Source organism: Podarcis tiliguerta, assembly GCF_965153285.1.
Source record: "Podarcis tiliguerta genome assembly, chromosome: 16".
NCBI classification, from domain to species: Eukaryota; Metazoa; Chordata; class Lepidosauria; order Squamata; family Lacertidae; genus Podarcis; species Podarcis tiliguerta.
Genome location: NC_139549.1, coordinates 22,121,098 through 22,147,006, shown reverse-complemented (window position 1 = coordinate 22,147,006; position 25,909 = coordinate 22,121,098). Strand labels below are relative to the sequence as shown.

The window sequence follows — 25,909 nt, the reverse complement described above, 5'->3', positions numbered from 1 at the left end:
CAAAGCCTGGGCGCGCTGAGCTCAGCGCACCCAACCTTTGGCATGCAGGCAACTCTCTGCAAGCCGCGGGAGCCTGGCGCGGGCTCCCATGGCTTGCAGAGATCTGCGCGAAGCCTGGAGAGCGAGAGGGGGCGGTGCGCACCCACATTTCCCCTTCATTTTTTGAGGGGAGAAAGTGCGTCCTATGTGGCGAAAAATACGGTAAGTTGCTAGTTAAAGTTATTGTCTTACTAAGAAACTTTGCTGACCAGTTCAGCAACCTATTCCACTAGATTCTAACCCTCACTGGATGCAGGATCCCAAAAACTGGAATGTACTTAGGGCAGCATCCAGACTGATGCCCCCCTCCTATATGTTTACATATAGCAAAAAACACACACAAAAGCAGCTGTTGTGAATTGCCTATAGAGGGATTTCGTTCTCTGGGGGCCAGATTAAGCGGCCCTCAAGTCACATGGGAAAGTTTCTCTGACCTGTCAGTACCACTTTAGACTACAGGTGAGGTGGTGCACATTCGAATGTTCTATGTGGATGGAAATATTTCAGCACATAGAAATACAACATGGGGAGAAGCTTGGGGGGGGGGGATGCTCAAATATGGAGCATTCTCTGTGCAGCCTCATAGTACAATACTCATATGCTTTCTGCTAACTGTATAATCAATTCCCAATTCTGGTCTTGCTCCCACTGTGCGTTGACCCCATAGTCCCCAATAATGGTAAATAGATTGTCATGTTCCGTTGACTTCGCCTGCTTGAAGCCTGATACTGTACATGGGATGGGGGGGGTGAGAGTTGGCTACTGTAGCCATTGCATACCAAAATTAACATATATATCTTGGAGCAGCTCTCAATCTTGCTAAAACTGGAACTCTCACTTTTCTGGGTCACTGCAAACTCTTGGCGTAATACATTGCAAGTTGTTGTAAACCATTTTAGCTGTCATGGCTTTTGCCCAAACAATCCTGGGTATTGTAGCTTGAGGAGATTGTTGTGCTGAGACTTCATATGAAAAACATCACCTTGCACCAAACATTTCCCAGGCTTCACAGTCCTCAGTGTAGATACACCCCTTACAGTACACTCTTATATTGCTTGGTGAATTATCATTCCTTCTCTATTTTAATGGCTGCATTTATTTCTGCTTCTTGCAGTTAGTAATGGAGTACTGCTTAGGATCTGCTTCAGATTTGTTGGAAGGTAAGCCTTTAAATATTCCTACCATGCTTCTTTGACAGCATAGCGTTGCTTTTAATGGTGGCAGTTACCTTCCCTACAGAGCATTTCATAGGTGATTCACAGTTCAGTCTAATTCTTTCCAGTTTAATATATGAGTGGTATCTATCACGTGTGATGCATCACATCTGACTGGCTGTTGCTTTTCAGTATTCCAATATTAGGATCACAGTCCTGGGTCTGCATGCAGTTGGGTTAAAGTAAGCCAAGTATGTCAATGCATCATTTCCTTGGTTCTTGGTTAGGAATTTACTGTGGTGGAAGGCAAATGCGATATTAGAGTGGGGCGAGCCTGGGCACCAGCTACGGAGAGGAGGAAGGATTACAGGCCCTGTTCTCCCTCCTTCCTGTGGCCTTCTTCCAAATTCCATTGCCACATATCCTGCACATCCATAGGCATACTTTGTCTCTTAGACTGGCAGCCAGGAAGCCAAATAGCGCCATTCAGTAGGGCAGATTTAGCCCAGGAGCCACTAACTCTTATCCTGGGTATGTGTGCTTGCACATTTAAATTTCACAAGTAACTACAGTTGCAAGAAAACTGTACGGAGAAAATCGCTCTGGTTTTCTGCCCTGATCTCTTTCTTTCTTGCAGTGGAGATAGATATGTAAATGTGTACAAAATATGACGAAGGAAACATGTGAAGGGAGGGTGAAGCAAAGTTCATTTCATTTCTACACCTGGGTCGGTTTCAAGGAAAAAGGTTGATGGAAGAGATATGGCACAACATTGGTGTTCTAGAAGGGAGTTCTAGGCATAAGGAGCATCAGGGAGAATGGGTGGACTTGTTCAGGAAACAGTTTGGGCAACTGAGGCTGGTAGAGTCAGAGGAGAGATGATTATAAGCAGGAAAACAATGGCAGGGGGATACGGGAGGTCTGTTTTTCAGTTGCTTCTGCTTTGATCACCATGCTTACAAGGGGGTTTTTGTTTGTGTTGACCCTATTGCTCTGCTAACAGTAGTATGTACAGTCCTTCCTACCCTAGCATTGCATAAAACTAATTTTTTTGTCCAATTTTTCTCCCCCCACCCCCCATCCAGTTCACAAGAAGCCACTTCAGGAAGTGGAGATTGCTGCCATTACCGATGGTGCCTTGCAGGGGCTGGCCTACCTGCATTCTCATTTTAAGATACATAGGTAAAAGCATGCAATTCTTTTATTTTATTTTATGTATCACTGCTTTTCTTTGCCTTGATTCATCTGATTGAGGGAAGTGGTATTCAGACGGCTTCAAATGGGTTTGTTTGCCTCCTTCCCTAACAAAGGATTGTACTCACTATCTGGGAGCACGTATAGATACAGGTTTTGTCTTTGGATACCCAAGAGGTATCTGTAGCATGAAGCACCTTTCATATGCTAAGGTTGGTGTGCCAGCGGTGACCCCTCCTGGCCAAAGAAAGGCAGCTGCTGTTGTTTGATCACTGGTAACATCCAGAGCAGACTACCACTTCTCTTTACAGTGGTGCCCTGCAAGACGAATGCCTCGGAAGACGAAAAACTCGCAAGACGAAAGAGTTTTCCGTTTTCTGAGTTGCTTCGCAAGACGGATTTCCCTATGGGCTTGCTTCGCAAGACAAAACGTCTTGCACCTTTTTTTTAAAACCGCCAATGCATTCCTATGGGAAAACGTCAATACACATTGGTGCTTCGCAAGACGAAAAAACTCGTAGAACGAAAAAACTCGCAGAACGAATTAATTTCGTCTTGCGGGGCACCACTGTATATAGCTTTGAAAGCTACTCCAGTTGGTCCAAAATACGGCTGCTGACTGGGGCCAGCTGAATTGGGAGTGCGTCTTGGCAATTCCTTAGTAACTTACATTGGCCACTGATTCACCTCCAAGGTTTAAAGCCCTATACGGCTTGGGACATAGATATATAAAGGGCCACTTGCTCCTACGCAAATCTGCTCAAAGTTAAAGTCATCTTCCAAGGCCCTTCCCTTGGTGGACCCACCTTCAATTGTTAAGTAGTTGGCACCAGGAAGAGGGCTGCCTTGTTTGTAGTGCTCTACTTATGAATGTTTTCTACTCAGCTTCATGTCGTTCTTGTACATTGCAAAGTCCTGATTTACCAGGGCCCTCACAATGTATTACATTATTTTTTATAATATTTTTTCCTGCCCTTCACCATAAGGTCCCAGTGCAGAATATGTGATTTCCAAAAAACCCCACACTCCGTTAAAACCATTATAATAATAAAGCACATAGAACTGCTTAGAATGGAGCAGAAAAACATAAATTCAGTAAAATATTGCTTTAGATGTGTTTGTTTTGCTAGTGATGTATTTTCATTTTTTCTTGTTCTCATTTGTTCATTGTAAACTTTCTGAGAGTGGTGAAACTGAAGGGCAGGATATAATTTCTTTTTTAAAAAAAGGGGGCTTATAATATTGTGGGAAATAACAACAACAACAACAACAACAACAACAACAACAACAACAACAACAACAACGGTATAGTTAGCAGACTACAAAGTTATTATGCAAAAGGAAATGTGGCTCACAGATTTATTTATTTTTGCTGGATATATAGAGCCATGTATTATTTTATGTAGGTTGAGAAAACCTGAATCAACAAGGTGATTTGTTCCAGAATGTATAGAACCAAAACGAAAGAGTGATTTTAAGAACATATTGAGGATTGTGTCCACTAAATCAGAGGTAGCCAACATGGTACCCTTCACATGTTGTTAGACTCCAGCTTCCTATCATTCCCATCAAGAGTGGCCAAAGATCAGAGTTTATGGGAGTCCAGCAACATCTGAAGGGCAACACATTGGTACTGTTTGTAGCCTGATTTCATTGTGAGCTGATGGCATCTTGCTAACGGATGTTTGCAGGGGCCTTGCACTATACATGTAATACATAAATTGTCAATACGAACAGAATTGAACCCATAGATTAGTAGAAATGCCCCATCCAACAGTGCCCAATTTTGATTTCCTCTTTAAATTTCCAGCAGTACTATATTAGATTTCCTGAGCCTTGCTCTAGTTTCCCACCATCTTCTACAAAGGCTAATGTTCTGTCACTTATCAAACTAATCTCACCCCAAACTCTTCCATGCTAGAGGATGTGGTAATCCATTTGTTCTCATAGAACTAAAGAGTTTTCCTCTCATGCAGCTCACTCTGTTTGCCTGTGTCCAGACAGCCTACGATGAACTGCTTAAGAAGAAAACCTGGCTGCAGCTCTGCCAGTTTTTTGGGGTTGCCTGTTGCCTGTATCTCATCTTGGCACCAAAGCTTCAATAAAGGAAGAGTGTCCATGGTTTGGGGGCTGGATGAGAAGCACTGAAAACAGACCCCTGAGCTGCAGGGTGTTTATTTCGTATTAAACAGAAACTCCCTTTGAAACAATGATTGTGGTTTCTTTCTTCTATTCAAAAGGGATATTAAAGCAGGAAACATTCTCCTAACTGAGCCAGGTCAGGTGAAGCTAGCTGATTTTGGGTCCGCATCCATAGCCTCTCCTGCCAATTCCTTTGTGGGGACACCTTACTGGTAAGTGAAACTGGAGTGCAACTTTCTGTTTAGTCTTTCATGGGATGCTTTATATGTGTGTGAGACTGTGTGTTCAAACACACACACACACACACACACACACACACACACACTGATCCAGTTTGTAACTACAATCCTGATCAAAAGATAAACATTCCCCCCCCCAAAAAAACTCTACCATACAATGTGCTACTCAATTTTGAGTTGCTAGGGAAATGCATTTTCAGTGAGAAGCACAGCAACTGTTTCAAACAATGAGCACAGGGGGAATAACACTCACACAGTTGTCACTGGCTCTTACAGGTGTTGCAAGACTACAGGTGTCTGCAAGACTATTGAAGCCACTTCCCCCACAATAGCGAAATCAGTACCTTTATTATCTTCCCTTATCTCATACATGTGGAAATCTCCCATAAATTTCTCCAGCACAAACTTCATTGCTTACAGTGCTGCTGGTTCACATCTACCAGCTTTGACCTTCCAATGGATGGTGCCTTCTGCTTGCCCTTTGCCTGTACCCACTCTTCTGCTCTTAGTGGCAGCTAAATCTACAACCTGGAACCACAGCCTTGCCTTTCTTTGTAGGGTTTCCTCTGTGTGGGAAAGGCTCTGCTGCTCCAGGCTCCATCTGCCCGTGAGGCAGCTTCTGTCTGTTGAAGCAAAGCCTTTTGGCTGTAGCACCAGAGTGATGGGACTCAATCCTGCCAGAGCAAAATCAGACACTGGGGACCTGCCAGGTGTTGGATGATGTGAGCAACAGTCTAACAACATCTGGAGGGCCATGGTGTCCCTATCTCTGTTTTGGGTGGTAGGCTTTTCTCGACGGAATCGTCTGAAATAAGCTGTCTCTGCATTTTGAATGTTCTAAATTTGCAGGATATCAAAACTGTTTTGGGTGCCTGGAAGAGGAAATAAGGGGTTAAAAGTATAATAACTATTGGTATGTTCAAAATGCTCCATATGCTGCCAGCTGGCCCAGTATCTCCATCTCCAAAGTGTAGATGCTAAAAGAGGCTAAGAGTGGCTTGCCTAAAGCCCTAGTGACTTCATGGTAGAGGCGAAGTTTACACAGGGGAATTCCTGATTTTGCAGCTCAGTTCTTATCCTCTACTCTGCCCTGGCCCAGTTCATGTATCACTTGAAACCACAGCTAAGCTTAACTATTCTTTAAAAGTGAAATCCCAGTATGCTGGTGCATGGGGAGAAAACCATGTCCACTGTGCTCCTTCTCTGCTCCTGTGCTACCAATAATTAAGCCGTGTTTTGGCTTCGTGTTATGCCTGAATCCAGACTCATGGTTTGGAGAGCCACAAGCAAACCTTGAGCTGTAAGCAAAGTTTCTTATTGGTTTACAGATCCTGGTTTGTTTGGGGAGAGACGAACCATGAGCCCAGGCACAGATGTAACTCTAAGCCAAAACAAAGCTTACCTCCTGATATCATAGGAACAACAGAAGAGCAAAAGCAGCTGCAATTTTCTCCTCGTGCACCTGCATGCCACACGTTCATCTTTTAAGTCATAGTTAAGCCCAACAGTGACATGCAAATGAGGCAACTCTCAGTTACATGAGCACCTCCACTTGGCTGGGGACTGTTAGAGTTGGGTTTTCCTTGTCCCTTGGAATGTGTCCAGGTCAGTGCCGGATTTACGTATAAGCTAAACAAGCTAAAGCTTAGGGCCCCACTCTCTTGGAGCCCCCAAAAAAATTTAAAGGAGGAAAAAACTGGATGTGGATTTTAAGTTAGAGCTTAATAATCATTTCACTATTAATATACATATTCTTAATTATATTTCACTGTTAATATACTTCTTCTTAATTGTATTTCAGTTCAATTACTTTGATAAAATATGTATTTTGTTACGTGCAAAAGGCTTTAGATACCTATTAGGTCCATAAATTACCATATAGCATATATTCAACACAAAAAACAGCGGCAATTTGTTGTTGACAAAGGACAGCTGGACATATAAAGGGCCCCATTACCTTCAGTAGCTTAGGGCCTCATCAAACCTAAATCCGGCCCTGGTCCAGGTGACTTTCTGCTCTCCATCTCTTGCTTTGTTAATTGTCTGCAAAACTAGAATCTAACCAAGGACACCTCTTGCATAGATAAATATTAAGCAACTCCATGAAGCTGTGTTTGGGTTGCGGGGCACATAGACTGCAGGAGCTCTATGTGTGCATTCTATGTGTATGTGTATGTGTGTATGTATGTATTCCCTCTCCAAAGCCAGCAGTGTAGTTGTGTCCCTAGTGTGGATTTCCCTGCTGTCTTGCCTTGTTACCCCCCTTTTTTATCTTAGACCCCGCCTTTCCCCACTGTGCTCCAGATCCCCTTGTTTCTTTCATAGCTGCACTCCCAGGCTGAGCATCTCCAGGAAAACACTGTTGGTGTATCAATGGGAAAACTCACCGTCTCTGGTGAGACTGAAATTGATGCCTTAGGACCCTTTCAGCCCCTGCTGGCTGACTCCAGGTACAATGCCACTGAGGTTGGTGTGGGTCGCCCATCTGCCAGCATGTTGCAGACTCATTAGGTTGTCCTTTTTCTTTCTCCTTTGTTTTGCTCTTCTCATACTCCCTTACCATCACCTCTGGAGGAAGTTGTTTTTTTTTCCTAAGCAGGCTAGTGTTATTCCCCCCCCCCCCCCAGCATGGCTTAGTTTTGCTCCATGCTGATTATTTTAAGTTCCGGGGCTTCTGTGCTGGTGATGATAACTTGGAGGGTGTGGGGGGAAATTGTACCCCACCCCTTGTGGTGTGTGTCTTTTTGCTTTTGTGTTGCGTAATCTGCTCTCTTTGTATCCCTGCATGGTAGGATGGCCCCTGAAGTAATCCTAGCTATGGATGAAGGACAGTATGATGGAAAGGTAGATGTTTGGTCTCTTGGAATCACGTGCATAGAGTTAGGTGAGTAACATGGCTGCCATATATCTTCAACCTCTCTGATACCTTGTAAAGATTCTTCAGCACCAAATGAAACAGGCAACCTATTTCTTCCACACTTCGATTCAGTAGGGTTTCCAGGAGTCAGATTCAGCCCATGGGCTCTCAAGTGGCTATCTATGATTATACTGTGGCATTTCTGTAGTTTCTGGGGGTGTGGAGACTAAGACAGGGAAATAAAGCTAGTCATTTTGCTACAGTAGCCAGAGCAAACTAAGTGAGTTCTGAACGATGGAAATTATAATTGGGGGCAAAATGGCTTCTGCACTCACACCGTGGGCACATGTACTTTGATGCCAGTTGTAGAACTTAACATCTTGAGTAACTCTGCTTACTTTCTGTGCAATCAATATCCAGTCCTTGGTAAATTCTTGGAAGCTGGAGAAGGGTCTTTAAAAGACTTGTAGCAGTTATCATTAGAGGCTGGAGCTTTGGGGAAGCTGCAGAGCCGCTTGCCTCCTCCCCATGCTTTGTAAATTATACCAAATATGCTAATTTACTTCCTTTGTACAGTTTAGGTTTGCTTGTTGCATTGTGCAGATTGTCTGGCTGCAACATTTGTGAGTTGCTTGGTTAGCTAATTATTGCAAAGCTCTCTTGATCCTGACTATGATCAGGAAAAAACCAAATATAAGCAGGATATAAACAGGGTTTTCGCCAAACTTTTAGGGTCATCAGCCCAGTCCTATGGAATGCTCTTCCAATAGGGATTCATCAGGCACCATGCATTTTAACCTTTAAAGGTTTGCTGAAAACATCTCTATGCTGCCAGGCTTAAGCAAACAATTGAGATAAAACATTTTCTGTAATTGTATGACTTCAGATCTTTACATGGTTTTTATTTCATAGATATTTGTTGCAAACACTTTGATATTTTTAATGGAATTGCTGTATACAATTTTTTTTATATAAATTAGTTGTGTGCTACGTCAGGAGAGAGGTTTCAGGACCACATGTGTGTCCTGCCATTGGTGTGGGTACACAGCGTACTTTGTTCACCATTAATTTGATGGAAACCACCCAGGGTGGCTGGGGCAACCCAGTCAGATAGATAATAATAATAATATTATAATAATTTATTATTTGTATCCTGCCCATCTGGCTGGGTTTCCCCAGCCACTCCGGGCGCCTTCCAACAAAGATGAAAAATACACTAAAATGTCATATATTAAAAACTTCCCTGAAGATGTCTTCTGAATGTCAGGTAGTTGTTTATCACTTTGACATCTGATGGCATCATTATCATTATATTTCATTTATTATTTATCATTTATTATTATTTATTACAGTCAGTAGACCAGAAATAAAATAAAAGCATTCAGTACACCAGAATCTCAAAGCAAAACACACAACTTACTCTCTGTAGAACTTCAATTTTTAAACAATCCCACTCACTCACCCCCAGCAAAATATATACCTTATGGCTTAAGAGGGGTTTATTTGTTTTATTGGTTAAAACAAATATATACCTTGCCTTTTAACTTGTAAAAATTCCACAGTGAGGTTCCAAAAACGAAAGCAAACAAAAAACACAGTCCAGTAAAGCAAAGCAAAATTTCACAACCTACAACAATGTAATGACAATCAGGAGGAGTATTACAACAGACCAAAATAAAACTGAAGTATCACAAGCGCCTAGGAAAGTAAAAAAAATAAAATGTATTGATACCTGAAAACATTCCTTTTGAAATTACTGTGTTATTTGCAGGGCTTCTTTTGAGAACTGACCAGAAAGTCAGTTGGTGCAGAATATGGCTATGAAACTGCTAAATTGGATAGGCCCCTCTGAACCTATGATGCCAGCATTTTATCAGCTTCACTGACTCTCCCAGTCTATTTCTGGGAGTCCAATTCAGATAGATAGATAGATAGCACCAAATGCTTCTTTATTTTCCCATATCTTTTAAGTCTTTGTTTCTATGGCCCTTCAACCTCAGAGCTCAAAACAGGATTTTCTTCTTCACTTCTTTGTTTTTGTCCTTGATTTTTTTTTAATCTTGAGGTTGTTTTAGCATTGCATCTCATTTTATTCTACGAAGTGTTCATTTTTATTGTAGTTCTTAATTTGTTCATACTCTGCTGCGCTTTTATTGTAGGGAGGCCACTGTGTCTGTCTATAAAAAATAGAAGAAGAAACAAGAAATGGGCAGAAGGAATTCTACAGGCCCACATGGTGCTGCTGTAAAAAAGGCCCTGTCCCAGGTTGCTGCCTTCTTGGCTTTGAAAGACAGGCACACCTGGAGTAGGACCTCAAAGGGTTGTGTGGGCAATACTTAGTGAAATCTCAGCAGAAAAGGTGGTAGCAGGGGCACATGAGTGGTACTATTAGTAGACAGGAGTCCCTGCATGGTTTATATCTATGACTGATGGAAGCCCAGTAAATAAATTATATACCGTACTTTTCTGTTTATAAGACAAGGTTTTTTTACTCTAAAAGTATGCTCAAAAACTTGCCTCGTCTTATACATGGATAGCAAATGGGGTGGACGGGTGATTGGCTGCAGCTATAAGCAGGAGCTGCTAGAAGGGATGCTTTGGATTGGCTGCTGCTTCTCTAATTGGGTTGGTGATTGGCTTCTGCAACAAACACTGCTGTTGATTGGCTGTCGCTGCCGTGATTGGCGGCGGCTGTTCTGGGACGCGCACGATTGCCAGCGGACGGCTTTTCTCAGCCGGGTAAGAATTTTTAATGCTGGGGAAGGGTCTGTTTGCCATTGGCTGTCGCTGTGGCAAGTGAGCGTTTGTCAGCGGCTAGTGATTATCAGCGTTGATGCTGCGTGTGAGTGATTTTTGGCAATTCCCCCCCACCCCAAGCTTTAAAACTCTGGGCAATCCTCCTCAAAAAAAACTCAACAACTCTGAGCCATCTCCCTCGCCCCCCGTTTTCTTAAATTTGAGTCCCCCCCAAAAGGGGGGCGTGTCTTATAGACTGAAAAGTACAGAGAATTAAGGAATTGTATGCATATAGCATCGATACAGATCACAGAATTAAACTTCACTTGATATATTTTTTAAAGGATTACCTTGGTACAATTTCTTCTTGTTCATATTCCTTACCTGCACTTACTTATGTCTATCCCCAGCTTCTGCACATAAGCTAAGGATAGAGGCCAAAAAACCCCTGCTTTCCCCATTACTGAAGAGTCTGGGCAATACATCGAAGGGCCAATTTTTGATCCGCTTGGTTGCAGAATGCCCCTAATAGAAGCCTTCCCACTCCACACACACACACACATACACACACATATACCAATATATAACAATTTCAAAAAATATATACAAAAACAAGATCCCAACTCTCCCTGCTCCACCCTCCAGAACAGATCAGTCGTTAATTTTGCCAAAGTCTTTTATGAAAGGATGCCGTATTTCAACAAAATTGTATTCCTCGGTGCCATTGGACTTATGTACTCTATTTTTTCTCACTACTTCCTTTCCCTCTCCTTGCAGCGGAACGGAAACCACCCCTCTTCAATATGAATGCTATGAGTGCCTTATATCACATAGCCCAGAACGACTCCCCTACCCTACAGTCAAATGAATGGTAAGAGATGCCATCTGCAGTCTACTCCTGATTTTGAAGATCCTTACTTATTTATTCATTCATTTATTTAGAGCACATGTACCCTAGTCCTTAGCCAAAAAAGGCTCCCAGAGTGACTCAACAATTTAAACAAGGCAGTCCCTGCCCCTGCAGGTTTACAATCTGGAAAAGCACGACATACAAGGGAAAAGGGACAGGGAGGAAGAGCAGGATGGGGAGAGATCAAACTCAGGCACTGTTACTTAAATGGTTGTTCTTATAATGACCAGCTTGCAGGGCCAGGAGGTGCCTGGTGGAGCTGGGCTTTCAGCAAATCTGATGGCATTAGCCCTACTTCCCAACTTGCCTGCTGAGGCAGTTGGATGGAAAGGCTTGTTCCCAAGTGAAACTTGAGGGAGGGGAGGCCTGATGGAGCTGGCCTGTCATAGCAGAGCTGAGGGAGTGAGCTCTGCTCCCCATCTTCCCCATTGGTGGAATGGCTGCTCTCCAGCCACTGTTTCTTCTGGTTTGAAAGATGAGATCCTGTTCCTGCCTGTGAAAACAAATGTGAGCCAGTGGGTAAAGTTTTGATGAGGATGCGGAGGAAACACCGCTTGGTGTCTTCACATTTTATGTGCCAGTTATGTTTGCCTCAGATTGATGTTTCCTGCAGCAAATGCGTGGATCATGAATGACAGAATCGTATATTAAAATTCCAGTGTATGTGTGCACATGGGGTGCGGGTGGCGCTGTGGGTTAAACCACAGAGCCTAGGCTTACCGATCAGAAGGTCGGCGGTTCAAATCCCCGCGACGGGGTGAGCTCCCGTTACTCAGTCCCTGCTCCTGCCAACCTAGCAGTTCAAAAGCATATCAAAGTGCAAGTAGATAAATAAGTACCGCTCCAGCGGGAGGGTAAATGGCATTTCTGTGCACTGCTCTGGTTTGCCAGAAGCGGCTTATTCATGCTGGCCACATGACCCGGGAGCTATACGCTGGCTCCCTCGGCCAGTAAAGCGAGATGAGCGCCGCAAGCCCAGAGTCGGTCACAACTGGACCTAATGGTCAGGGATCCCTTTACCTTTACCTTTATGTGTGCACAGGCTGATGAGCCCCCAGAAAACTATATTCTGTCCAGTGGAGGCTGGTCCCTTAGGGTGAATGTATCACTGCCTGTCATTTGCTACACAAGTCTTTTAACTGGAGACAACACAGATGGATCCAGGACCTTCTGCAGAGACGGCATGTGCTGTACCACTCAGCTGTGCTGCATCCCTGTGGGCCACACCTATTGTTCATTTTACATGTTGACTGTAAGAAATAGTGCACCTGTGGCAAATTCAAATTGCCACTTCATTCAATTGAAGGAGAAAATGCAAATATGTTAATCCACAATATAGATGCTAACCCCTAGCCCAGAGTCAAGGCAGCAGCAAAAAGATCAAGGAAATTAAGGAAGACCCAGTACAGAGATGGACAGAGCCCTGATAGGGATATAAAATGCCTACTCCGTGGTCACCAGAGTGATGGATCAGCTGTGGGGTGGGAGCTGTGTGTGTTTGTGGCCACACCCACTTCTGGCCTTGAGCTGAAAAAAGTTTAGCCACCCCAGTTAAACTAAAAAAAAATAACAACCCACACACATTACAACAAAGAGTAAAAGACATATAACCATATATTATAATTTGCTCCAGGACATTGCAAATGTTGTCCATTTTTCCAGGAAATGTACTTGCCTGTTGTCCATGATGTGTCTTGTGTGTTACAATGAAATGTCTTGTGCTCAAAGTTTTGCCTTTCCATTCTGAAACCAAACGAGTGTTTCCAAATAACTTGCCATGCAATTGCTGCACATAGTGTGGCGTGTCTCTCTGGGAATATTTGGACCTCCATCTTAATACTAATAAAAATTTGTACAGCAAGCTGAATGCATCTGAGATGAATACCATGCTGTGGGTCAGATTGGCGTGTTTTGTCAGTTACTGCCTCTATCGGACAGCTTTTACAGATGTGTGTGCTATCAATATTGTGACCTCACCTTGTGCTTGGGAGAGGTCAGGTAGCAGGGTCTTAATACAAGAGCTTTTGCTTAGGGTTGGTGTTTCAGTTTCACCATGTGCTCGGCAAGCTTCCCCACGGTGGCCATTCTGTGCATCAGCTATAACATTGGAAAGCCACTCAGGCTACCGAAAACTGCGCTGGAGACTGTGCGCTTTTAAATTGGCATTTAGAAGGAAACTTTTTCCCGTACTATTCAAGACTTCAGAATGCAGTTCATTTTTTCTTTCAAAAGCCCCATGAGAGAGATTAGATTAGGCTGACGGTTGTTTGCCTGCAACTGCCCACTAAAACCTCCTGGCTGCCCAGTGATTTAAACCTGTGTTCCTCACACCTGAAATCCAGTATTCCTTTTATCTGTTGCACCAGACTTGACTGTACTGAGTAAAACTTGTGGTCTGGGGAGTGATGGCGGGGTGACATTCTTGATGGCTTTCTTTGTCTTCCCCTTACCTCCCCAAATCTAAATTTATTCTCGTGTCTTCTCTGTTCCTATACTCAGGACGAACTCTTTTAGGGGATTTGTTGATTACTGCTTGCAGAAAATACCTCAGGAAAGACCATCGTCGGCAGAACTATTGCGGGTAACTTTTCAGATTTCTGTTAGGCTACATGTGAACTTTCTGTAGTGTGAAGGGGGAAATTAAGGACTGTTTCCGTGTGGCTTGATTTGGGTCTCATAGGTGCTGTGCAGGGAAACGCCCCACTTGCATATTCAGGATTCCTTTGGTGTAGCCTCCCTCAGCCTGATGCCCGCCACTTGTTTTGGACTACGACTCCCGTCCCCCTGACCATTATTAGCTGGGCTGATTGGAAATGTGCTCCAAAACATAGGGAGGGCACCAGGATTGGGGGGGGGGGGAGTTGTTTTAGAGAGCACTCACCTTCTCGCTTAACCCTCAGGTGCGCCCCCAGAAACACTTAATAATAATAATAATAATAATAATAATAATAATGGCAGTTTTGCTGCAGGAATAAACCCACCATAAAACGTATTCTCTAATGCAATAGTTCGATCTTTCCCCTCAAGCCAAAAGGATGCTGCAACTACCAATAAACAGGTTTAAGTTGTTTAAGGTTGGAGATGAGTTTAGAGAGAGAGAGAGAAGGCAAGTATGTGCCATGGTGCTAGAGATGAGTTGCAGGTGAGGGTAGATTGGAGGACTGAGGGGTGGACTTAGGGGATCTAGCATATCCACTTTGCTGCTCAGTAGCAAAGTGCGTCCCCAGTCAGCACTGCGTGGTTGTGGATCCACTCTGCATAACTGAGATCCCTGGTTGTCATTTAACCTAATGTGCCAGTGGTGCTGTAAAGGGCTGTCGTGAAGGGTGGTCTATTGGAGCTGATTGGTCTCCAATTAGTATGTCTTAATGATACTCACTGTAAGTGGGCTGGGAAAGGTCATAGTGGCAATTGAGAAATTCTGGGAATTATTTGTGCCTCCTTGGGGAGCTTTGCCTTCTTTTTTATTTTATTTTATTTTACAGCCACTTCCTTTTTGAAAACATGGGGGGGCACTATTATTTATTGCTGGAATTCAGGTGTGCAGGAAAGCTCACCATAATGCCGTCTACCCTGAACACACTTCTTTTAAAAATATGGGGTATCACTTTTTTTTTAAAGGGACTTTATTTTTCAACCACAGCTAGTCACTCCAATTTAATGTTCTTAACTGAAATATAAAAAGGTGACCTTTGCGATGTGCACAATTTTTATTTTTATTTAAATTTATTTCATTTATTTATTTATTTTGCTGAGAACACGTGTGTCGTTTTTGTGGGGTTTTACCTTTTCTGACCTAGAGTGCTTCTGTCTCCTTCTAAAACCAGCATGAGTTTGTTCGCTGTGAGCGACCGCCCCGGGTTCTAATAGACTTGATTCAAAGAACGAAGGACGCTGTGCGAGAACTCGATAACCTTCAGTACCGGAAAATGAAGAAAATCCTTTTCCAAGAGGCCCACAATGGCCCTCTGAATGAGTCTCAGGAAGAGGAGGAGGTATCAAGTTTATCTATACCGGTGATTGGTAATAATGACCCCTGTACCACACATGGCCCTCCCCAACCCCCTTTTCACAGGCATGACTTGCTGAATTTTGTTGTGAACAGGAATCAATTGTATCTTATTTGTGGGCCATGATATTTTCCTCTGGGTTTCTGAAATTAAGTGTCTGAAGATGGTGGAGTGTTCCTCCAGGTCTATGGAAAAAGAATAATTTGAAGCCTCACCCATTAGTCTGAGGAGGTAGGAGACCCCCTAACCACCTTTATTCTCAACAGAGGATTGCCCACCTTTCCAGTACATGAGGCATAGGGTCAACTCCGTCTGAATGTGTTAACTTTATTGAGAAAACCAAGCAAGACCAAGGCAGGCTAAAGTGTATATTGAAGGATGGGTCCAACAGACTGGGCGCCTGATAAGCAGATTGATAACTCTGTAGATGAGACTGGAAGTTGGTTAAGTGGGAAATATCCAAAGAAGATATATCATGGTTTCTGCTAAACTGTCAGACGCTGTAACGTTTCTCAACACCAGTTGTTGGATGTCGCAGGAGGGGAGAGTCCTGTTGTGCTTGAGGGCTTCCCATGGGGACTTCTGGTTTGCGACTGTGAGAGCAGGATGCTTCACCAGATGGACCACTGGCCTGATCCAGTGGTCTCTTATGTCCTTAAACTGGTCAGGCCATGCGCAAAAGTATGGCGAGAGCTCCTCAGCTCCATCTGGTGTTTGAGTCACCACAGGCCCATTGTCCTGATCTTACTGGACTCGCTGTATTTTGAGGCAATGGCCCCTGCTTGCCTACATTGGACAGAATGTGGGGGACCTTGGGCCTGATGGCTTAATGCAGCCCTCGTCTTATTGGCCCTTGGAACTATTTCCTGGACCCACACCCCTCACCATCTCTTTGCTGCATCTTTGTCTGACTAGAATGTGTCCGTGAACGATGATGATACTTCTTTTGCACCTGGATGGAGAAAGGTGTATGTCAAAAGCCTCGGGTTTTTGTGTGGCTAGGATGTAGCCTGCTGTCAGAGTCACATCTGTCACTCTGCTTACTTTTTTGCTCTGGCATGCAGTGCCTGGAAGGTTGCCCATGAGCCAGCGCAACCCTCAGGATGAAACAGGTGTCCTGCCCTTGGCTGTAGAACAAAAATGGGCAACTGTTAGCCTATGGACTGCTTCTGCTCCCTTCTCATGGAGGAACGGGAGACTCTGAAGCAATCTGCCCATTTTCCAGTGCTAAGAGTTTCTCCAGGCTGGGGGAGAAGTGGCTGTCAAATTCTTTAGACTGTGAGGGGCTAGGTTTTTCTGAGGCTGAGCCCACTTGGAAAAGGAGGTGATGTCATAACCTTGGGCCTCCTGACTCCCCAGCTGATGAAACAGGCCATTGCTGCTATTGAATAAAAGTATCTCTGCTCTCAAAGAACTTCTGAAATCTAGTAAGAAGGATGAGCCCCCAAAGTAGAGGAATTGGGCAAAAAAATCATTCAGTATTAGCAGTGTTACACTCTTAGCAGTAACACTCTTAGCAGTGTTGCTAAGAGAACACATTTAGTTGCTACTTGATTCCAGGGGTGCTTTCAACAATGATGATAGCTTTGCGTGTGTTTGTGAGTTAAGTTACTTTCCTGGCCTTAATTTGAAAAGGCAGAAGTTGGATATGCAATAGTAGGAGCCTTTTAACTTGGCCCAGCAAGGAATTAATCACCTTCTAAAACAAAAGTTTTAGGGAGTTGATAAGGCTCTTGGGAAGCCTATACTAGGGAAGTTCAACCTTAGGCCATTTAATTACCAAGATAGCGGTCCTGAGTATAGAAAGTAAAATTTGCCATACAGCATTTAATGACCAGGCTCTGTTTATAAAGTCAGCACCAAAGCAAGCAAGCCACCGCCTAATGTTTATATTTTTTTTTTAAAAAATGGGAGCATTTCTAAACTGCTTACCATTTTAAAATCTTCTAGGCTGTGTACAACATAAAAACAAAATGCATTAAAACAAAAATGCAGCCTAAAATCAATAAAACAGTATAAAAACATCAGAGCAAGTAAAAAGAGTTTCAGGGGAATTCGTGCACATAAATTGGGACCCAAATCTTATGGGTCAGGGAAGGCCTGAGCAAAACGATAAGCCTTTACAAGATGTTTGAAGCAACTGATGGCGACTGCTTTGCATATGACAGAGGAAAGAGCACTGCATAGTAGAGGAAAGGCAGCAGAATATGCCTGTTTTCAGGCCACCACCCTGTGATATTCTGTAGGGTGTGATTCCATGAGTAGAATTTCTCAGAAGATCTGAGAGATCTTACAGGTCTGTATATACAGGGGTAGACGGTCTTTTAGGTAACTGAAACCTAAATGCGCTGAGGCATACAAAACCTAGAGAGGTGGTGCCAATGTGGAAAACGTATGAAAAAACCCATTGTTTCCCATTACAGGTGAAACTGTCAGCAAACTTATTACTGTGCTGTGATTAAGTTAGGCAGGGTTACCACTTTCCATTTATATGCTTGCTGCCAAAACTACACTTGTAGGCTTGTTTGCGGGGCAGGGGGTTGGACCAAGACTGCCATAGTAACCACTATATATATATATTTCTAGTTCTCAGCCCAACATATAGGAGCTTTGCTTGTGAGCAGGCACCTTCTCTGTCCCCACTTCTCCCTCCCCCCAAAAGATCCTGAAACGTAGAACTGCAACACTGAAAGGCACTCGGTGGACCAACCAACTATGCACCATCACCAGGTTGTATAGCTAAACCATCTCCAATAGGTGCTTGGCCAGTCTTTTCTTGAAAACATTAAAGGAAACAAACTCTATACTCTTTTATGAAGAATATGGATGGAGACAGTGGGTTGGTCAGTCAGTCTTAATGCTTGCTCATAATACTAGGTCACTCATTGATGATGAGCAGCAGAAGCAGGAACTTGTGAATCACTTCCAGCCCACCAAAAGCTCTCAATTCCATGTTCTCCTACACAGCCAGACGCAACCCAGCCCTTGAGAAGTTGTCACTGAAATCTGGCTACAATCAGAGCATTTCTTTCCAGATCATTAATCTACTGGGAGAGGACACTTTCCCCCATGTCCTATACCACTGGAGATGTCATTTGTTTGCATTGCATCAGGAGGATTATGATGAGGCGAAGGGTAAACTCTCCTTATTACATTGTAGTCCTGATCCTGATCGAGCCTTCCATGGCTGCTGTTTTAGCAAAGAGAAAAACAAGCATGCAGTTGCTTAATTACATGTTTTAATGTAACATGAGATTTGGTCCTCAGGGAAAGGCCAGTGAAGGTGTTCAAGTCAAGCGTTCAAACTCAAGTGTGGCCTACAAAATAAATGGAAACACTGACGCCCAAGTCCTCAATTCACGTCAGCAGTAGGGAACTTCAGGCATGGGGACTGAATGTAGCCCTCAAGACAGCTCTGGCTGCCTCTTGTCACCCCCTAGTTTATACCTCGCTCTCTCCACAGCCTCAATCACTTTTGCCTGGCTGGTACGGTATGTGTCTCTGAACTGTGACCCTGCCTCTTGCTTACCAGGATGGAGGGGAGTGGTCTGTGGGCAGAATCCTCTGGCTTTTGCTCTTGTATGGCCAGAGCATCACCTATGGTTGAAAGAAAAGACTGTTGGCCATTTCTCTGATAAAAGGATGCCAGTGAGCAAATGCACTCCTCAGACTGAAAAGGGCTTCCTTCCCTCCTCAGATTTATATTGCACATGGCAGGGATGTAGAGAGGGCTGAAGTGGTGGAAGGCAGATTGCGGAGAAGCATCAATAAACGGTTTTCTTAGTACAAGTTGCCCTCACTCAAGACATACCTTTGGAATGGTCCAAACAATATCTGTGTGCTGCATGTGAAATTGAGCGTTACTGGGCATGTCAAAGCACCCCCATGCAGTCAGTGCACGTGTGACTGTTTCAGCTGTACAAGTCCCATTTTTTTTTCTAAGGCTGCATATCGGCTTAAAACTGTTGACGCTCTTCAGATAATATATTTGTGAGTTAACGTTTTTCCCAGGGCTCTGTAAATATTGGAGGAAATGCTCCCATCTGTGACCACTGCTTCCTCCCCACCCTGTGGCACATGATGTGCATAATCTTAAAGGGTGTTTGGTTTTTTTAGAAGAGGGGCTGAACTTTCTGAAATTTGCAGAAAGGGAACTTCTGCAAAATATGTTGAGAAAATGACAATTATGTGCTTAGCAGGAAATGGAAAGCTAAAGTTGCCTGTGTGCACTTTCTTTAAAATATAATTTCCTTTAGACCTGTAACTTTTTTTGTACTTGTATGCACTGTTTTCTCTGTTACAGGCTTGCACATGCCAACTCTTTAAGAAACACACACCCAGGTTTCATGTAGGGCTGCACTAAGTATTCACCAGTTCCAGTACTAGTACTGAAACCAGCAGTTTCTGCAGAGTAGACTCCTCACCTGCAAGAAAATGAGATTGCGTGAACATTCACCTTCTTTCTCTGTACCCCCTTGCTTTCCCCCCCAATTTTGTTGAGTTCTTGCGGGTATTCACCCACCCCTGGATTAATACAGGTATATATCACAGTGCTACTACATGTGATGATGAAGGTGATGGGTTTTAGTAAATAAAACCTGCAGGTTTGGTTCCCTGATGGTGCCATTGGAGGCAATTGAAAATGAAGGTAAGCTAGGACAATTTCTGAAAATATGCAACTGTTTGGCAAAGAGTGCTTAAACTAATGCAAAGTGAGGTTTTTGGCACTACAAGAATCTTAAATTTACAAATGAAATCAATACACTAGCTCACTAATCATCATATGTCAAGTAAGGTAGGTACTTTTAGGGTCAGAGTTGTAGTTTTTCCTTCGTTTTTTCTCCCAGAAAAATGGGAGGAACCAAGGTGGTGAATCCAGAGAAAGACTCCTGCCAGCATCCTCTTTTCTGCTTTAGACCATGCATCCCAGATCTCTGAAACCAATAAAGGTTAGGCCTGACCATTGGGATTTTTCAAATGGTAGACAAGTACAAGAATGAAAAACTGGAGCACTGTTCATTTAAAGCCCATAGCAAATTGCTATGATACTGCAGTTTGAAATATGAAGAGTTATGTCCTCACTGCCAGTTCTTGGCTTTGTTGGTCTGTACTCAATAGTGTGACCTGTTTGTTATTTGATGCTGTTTGAGGATATCTTCAATGCAAACATTTGTATTTAACAAAAGAGGGGTGTCCTACCAAGTTGTTCCTAATTGGTAGCAATGATTGTTAGGTCCAGTGTTTTCCATCTCATCTCATCTCATCTCACTCCATTCCAACCCTTACCTTTCCCCTTCCTCCATTTTATTAGTGTTTTAAAAAACAATAACAATAACTTGCATGCCTACATATTCACTATGTAGACCATAGTGACTTTCCAACTTCCAATTTTGCATGCTATTACCCTCTGCAGTCTCTTAGGAAAAGGATTTCCCCACCATCACCTTTTCTTTTAGGTCTTGCCCATGCTTGTATGCACAAATTTAACCATGTATATCGGGGTGCACATTTGTGCACATGCTTTTACAGACTTGATCAGACCTCGCCACCATGCACAGTGTTGAAAGAACAAACTAGGAAAGCCATCTCCGGTTTTAGACTCCACTGTGTAGAACCCACAGGGATGACAAGGCAGCATTCTTGGGGCACCACAAGGCCACAGTGCATTAAGAAATAAAAGCCTGAGGTTTTCAGTTCAGGTGTGGCAGTGACACAGCTTTGCTTTGGGGCAACTGCACTGTGCGGTGGCGTAGCCGCAAGACTTTTTAAAAAGAGCAAGAATGACAAAAAGATTCAGTGGGCTGGAAAGATTTTCCGGAAAGCTTGTATTAGGAAGGGTACCTCCTCAGTGCAAACTGCCTCAATGCTACCATCGCATCTGATGAGAGAGAAAAATTACTAATGAATTATGAAAACGATCCTTCCTGCGCACTTGCCACTGCAGAAGTGTATGTTGGAGTCTTGCCTCCTGTGGTGCATATACTTCTCTCTCTCTCTCTTTTTTTTAACCCTCCTGCCCCTTGTCTTATAGGAGAGTGAGCATGGGACAAACCTGAATAGGAAGATGGACAGTCTGGGCAGCAACCACTCTATCCCCAGCATGTCTGTGAGCACAGGCAGTCAGAACAGCAGTGTCAACAGCATACAGGAGGTCATGGATGAGAGCAGCTCTGAGCTGGTCATGATGCATGACGACGAGAGCACCATTAATTCCACTTCCTCTGTTGTGCACAAGAAGGTATGTTCGCTGGTGCTCTCTCTCCCCAGTCTCAGGCAATCTCTGCTTTATTGCTCTTGCTGCTTCAGGTCTGTGAAGGTACTATAAGTTAACTGGCAGGGTGTTTCTCAAACAGCTGAAGGGAGGAGGTTCTGTGCCCTTTGCAGGATTTAGGGCCGCTCCCAGTGTTTTCTGAAACACATTTTTTTGAAAGTGCGTGTATCATAGTGCCCAGAAAATGAACGGAGGCTCGCATTTTTTTGGTAGTGTTTGGAAAGTGAAACACATGTGTAAGATGCAAGTACCTTTTTAAAAAAGTTAAGATGGCAGTGAGGAGAAACCTCTGAGACAAAGAATTGACTTGTCCTTTTAAGAAAATTCTGTTTAATCTCTTCACCTGCTTTTGCACCTCAGCACTGCATGTATACCTTTGTCCTTGCCTGTAACTCCACCACCACCACCTTGTGTTCTGAACATCTGTCTTCCCCCAAGTGATTGTCATGTTGGTTGAAATGGTCACATCCACCAAACTAATTTGATAACTTCAATAACTTCCACCCAAATCCAGACCTGCGCTTGGATTTCCCCCTCAACAGGTTAACAGTGAAATGGGTCACTCCCAGAAGGTATGTTCTTCGAGGGCTAAAATATGCATGCTTGCTTCTCCTGTTTTCCTACATTACTATACACATTGTCACCTGGTCTCACCTGGCCATCGGAAACGATACATTCAGGAGCCTGTGACCCAAGGCAAAAAGAAGGCGTTAGCATTGAGACTTCCATTGTAATAATATTTTTAGACTCGCTCAGCAGCAATTGCAACTGCACAGTGGTGAAATGAAGATGGTGCGCCTCTCTTCCTCTTTGAAAGAGTTTGAAAATTGTCTGTTGTCAGGTGATGCACCTATAAATCCTGGCACGGTAGCCATGCAGCCCACCTTTGGGCCCAAGAAGATAAGAAGACAAAGGGAAAGGCACTGCATGCAGGAACGGAAGGACAGAAGACCTTAAGTGTACACTGAAGATAACATTGCCCATTTGCAGATATTGCAGCCCTACCTTAGAGGCACCTTTGATTCCGTACTTCCAAAGAGAAACCAAAAGTCTTACACATAATATTTTGAGATGGTTTAGAAGATGCTTCTGTTTCTGTTTGAAAGTACAAAAATGGTGTCTCCCTTGTGGAAGAGTTTTAATACTTCAGTACACATACATTGAGCAATACATTGTCTTCTGTGCACCCTTAAGAAGGAAAGGAAGAGCAGCACACAAGAACCTGCAGCACCACAAAACTTAAGTGCATTACAAAAATGGTCCTAATCCAGAAACAGAGATACCGTAACCCATTGATTTAAATGGGAGTTGAGCATCTTTAATTGGCTCTGCTTGTTCATTTGCCTGCTGAAAGTTTGCAAAGTAGAACAGAATACAAGCATTTAATGAAACTTGAATTAATAACGTTAGCACCTTTTTAAAGAAGGGAGACAGGAAAGAAAGAAGGAAGATTAGTAATGTGCGAATTCAGTTGTCTTCATATAGACTAGGGATGTGCCTGTTCCAGTCATGGGGAAAGCACTTGATAAATTTGCTCACCAAAGACTTTTGAGTAACCTTAGCAGTCATGGAATAAGAAGAGAGATCCTTTTCATGGAGCTTTAGATCTTTAGGAAACCGAAAGCAGAGAGTAGGGGAAAATTGATAGTTCTCCCAGATCTACATTGGGGCCTGTGCTATTTCACTTGTTCATAATTGATCTGGAGATAGGCTGAGCAGCAAGATAGCCAAGTCCACTAATGATAACCAAAATTGTCCACCACAATTAAAATAAATTGTGAGGAGCTCGGAAACGATTTTTCCATCTTGGGTGAATGGGCACTAAAATGGTAAATGCATTTCATTGTAAAGTGAAACATATTAGGACAAAAAAACCCACCCCAAACTCACATATACACTGATGTAATCCAAACCAGAGCAAGACCTTGGACTCACAATGACCCAGTGTGCACCAGTTGTGAAAAAGGCGAACTCCATTCTAGGGGTCATTAGGAAAGGGATTGAAAATAAAACTGCCAGTATTTTATTTGCATTGCACAAATCTGTATTGTGACCACACTTGGAATATTGTCCATAGTTCCGGTCACCTCAGCTCAAAAAAGATATTGTAGAGCCGCAGAAGGTTCAGAAAAGGGCAACTCAAATGATCGAGGGGCAGGGCCAGTTTCCCTCTGAGGAAAGGTTGCAACATTTGGTAATACATAGTTCAGAGGAAATGGGAGTAAAGGGGGGAGCAACAAGATAGAGGTGTGTAAGATTACAAAGGATGTGGAGAAAGTAGATAGAGAGAAGTTTCTCTTTCTAATAATTCTACAATCCGAGGCCTTCCAGTGAATATTGTACTCACGGAGTATTTCCTCATCACACACTTGAAGCAGGCTTAAGATGGGGAAGAGAGGAAAATGAAGAAGAAGAGTTTGGATTTGATATCCCGCCTTTCACTCCCCTTCAGGAGTCTCAAAGCGGCTAACATTCTCCTTTCCTTTCCTCCCCCACAACAAACACTCTGTGAGGTGAGTGAGGCTGAGAGACTTCACAGAAGTGTGACTGGCCCAAGGTCACCCAGCAGCTGCATGTGGAGGAGCGGAGACACGAACCCGGCTCCCCAGATTACGAGACTACCGCTCTTAACCACTACACCACACTGGCTGCCTTGGTATTCAGGTAGAGAAATGCACATATGCCTCATTCAGAGGACTTTTCAAAACTAGGGTACTACCCCCATGAACAGCTAAACGTGTGACACGTGCATTGGCTCTGGACATACTTATTACTGGAGAAATCTGAAACTGAGGCAGGTGTAGCCCTCTTCCATGAAGTGGGAAATGTAAAGGTGAGGTTCTTCCTGGTTATGATCTGTCCACATCACCCAAGAAACTTAAATCTGAGACAAATGGAGTCTGATTGCCCTGGCTATTAAACAGCAAGGGAGACATTTCTACATCAAAATGCCAGTTTGGGCTTACCTCCGTTCTCCAATCCCTTTCCCTTACATTGAATTTGCCCTTTTCACTGCTATAACACACTGAGCTGACATTTCTGGTGGGCTTTCTGCTCTGTCTCAAGATCTCTTTGGTGCCAGACCAATTTAGACTTAATCAGAGGTGCTTTGTTCTTGATTATATATGTGTATGTATGTGTGTACATAAAACCACACAGCATCAGTAATGAATGGTGCAGTATAAATTGCGGCTTACCCCCTTTCAAAACACACACACACACACACACACACACACACACACACACACAGAGAGAGAGAGAGAGGTAAGACATACACAGCCCAGCTTACTTGCTGTGTTCTGATTTTAAATGGAAAATGTTGAGGGTTTTATAGAAGTACACATCTTCTTACATCTGAAATAAATTTGGTACCTAGCTTAGTTGTCTGGGACTTGATGGCAAACTCGGTTCCTTTTAAGCTTAGGCTGAGACAAGGTTGGATGCAAGCAAGGTTAGAGCAAGGCAAGGTAGAATAAATGATAGAGCACCTATTTTGTATACACAAGGCCAGGTTAACATCTTGGCATCCTGAGACACATCAGGGAAAGACCACTGCTCTGAAACTGGAGAGCCACTACCAGTCAGTAAGCTACGTTGAACTAGATGGGCCAGGGGTCTGACTAGATATGATGCAGCTCCCTATGTTTCAAACGTAAAGTTATGGCAGTAGAAAGGTGAAGGAAAGAAGTGTGGCCACAGAACAGGTGCAGAAGCAGTAGCTCCCCTTGATCAGACCAAGGGTGGAGCAGGGCAGAGACTGGCCCTGGAGCTTTTTAAAAGTTTGCACCATCTGAGCAGCTAACTGGGAAATGCTGGAATATAAAATGGTTGGGGAACAGGCCTCTCCTCCCTCTTTCCACAAAGCCTCCTACTGCTTAGGCATCAGCTTTAGCTATATACCTTATCAAGTGGCAGATGACAGCTTGAACTTTGCTCCCTCTCATAGCAATTGGAGATTCGGAATCAAGGTGCTCTCTGTCAGTGCTTTGGCATCCAAGGGGCCTGTGCTGTTTTCCTGAAGCTCGCATGAGCAGCATCAAGGAATAGTTGCCAAAGCTAGTTAAACCCACTGCCTGAGATCCCAGTTACTCATCCCCCTAGGCCTCAGAATTGCTCCATGGAAGAGAGTCAAGTAGATATAAAGACAACCATTCCGAGAAGAAGCCTAGAGGGATGTAGGACTTAGGGTGGTTCCATAAATGTTCCTATCAGAAGGCTGTGTGAGAGAGAGAATGTATTCATGATTTTGTTTCTTTGTGAAATCCAGGCTGAACAGAGGTCACAATCTTTGGGTGCTTCTGGTGAGGTCTTGTAATATTTACTCCCTTCACTTTGGCTTCTCCCCCCTCCTCCCCAC

At 43.5% G+C, this 25,909-nt stretch overlaps 1 protein-coding gene across 5 annotated transcripts in view; it reads left to right on the top strand.

The window, feature by feature from the left end:
• TAOK3 (TAO kinase 3) overlaps positions 1-25,909 on the top strand; it is a 120,779-nt gene that overhangs the window by 40,022 nt on the left and 54,848 nt on the right. For 2 of the 5 annotated variants that reach the window (XM_083417626.1, XM_083417627.1), the window contains exons 6-13: positions 1,154-1,199; positions 2,279-2,375; positions 4,628-4,741; positions 7,561-7,652; positions 11,139-11,232; positions 13,771-13,852; positions 15,099-15,266; positions 21,313-21,519. In XM_083417626.1, coding sequence (XP_083273752.1) covers positions 1,154-1,199; positions 2,279-2,375; positions 4,628-4,741; positions 7,561-7,652; positions 11,139-11,232; positions 13,771-13,852; positions 15,099-15,266; positions 21,313-21,519 — 900 coding nt within the window. Of the gene's footprint in view, positions 1-1,153; positions 1,200-2,278; positions 2,376-4,627; positions 4,742-7,093; positions 7,219-7,560; positions 7,653-11,138; positions 11,233-13,770; positions 13,853-15,098; positions 15,267-19,119; positions 19,930-21,312; positions 21,520-25,909 lie in introns of those variants that run through there. The other 3 variants (XM_083417629.1, XM_083417628.1, XM_083417630.1) reach the window with 3 other exon arrangements.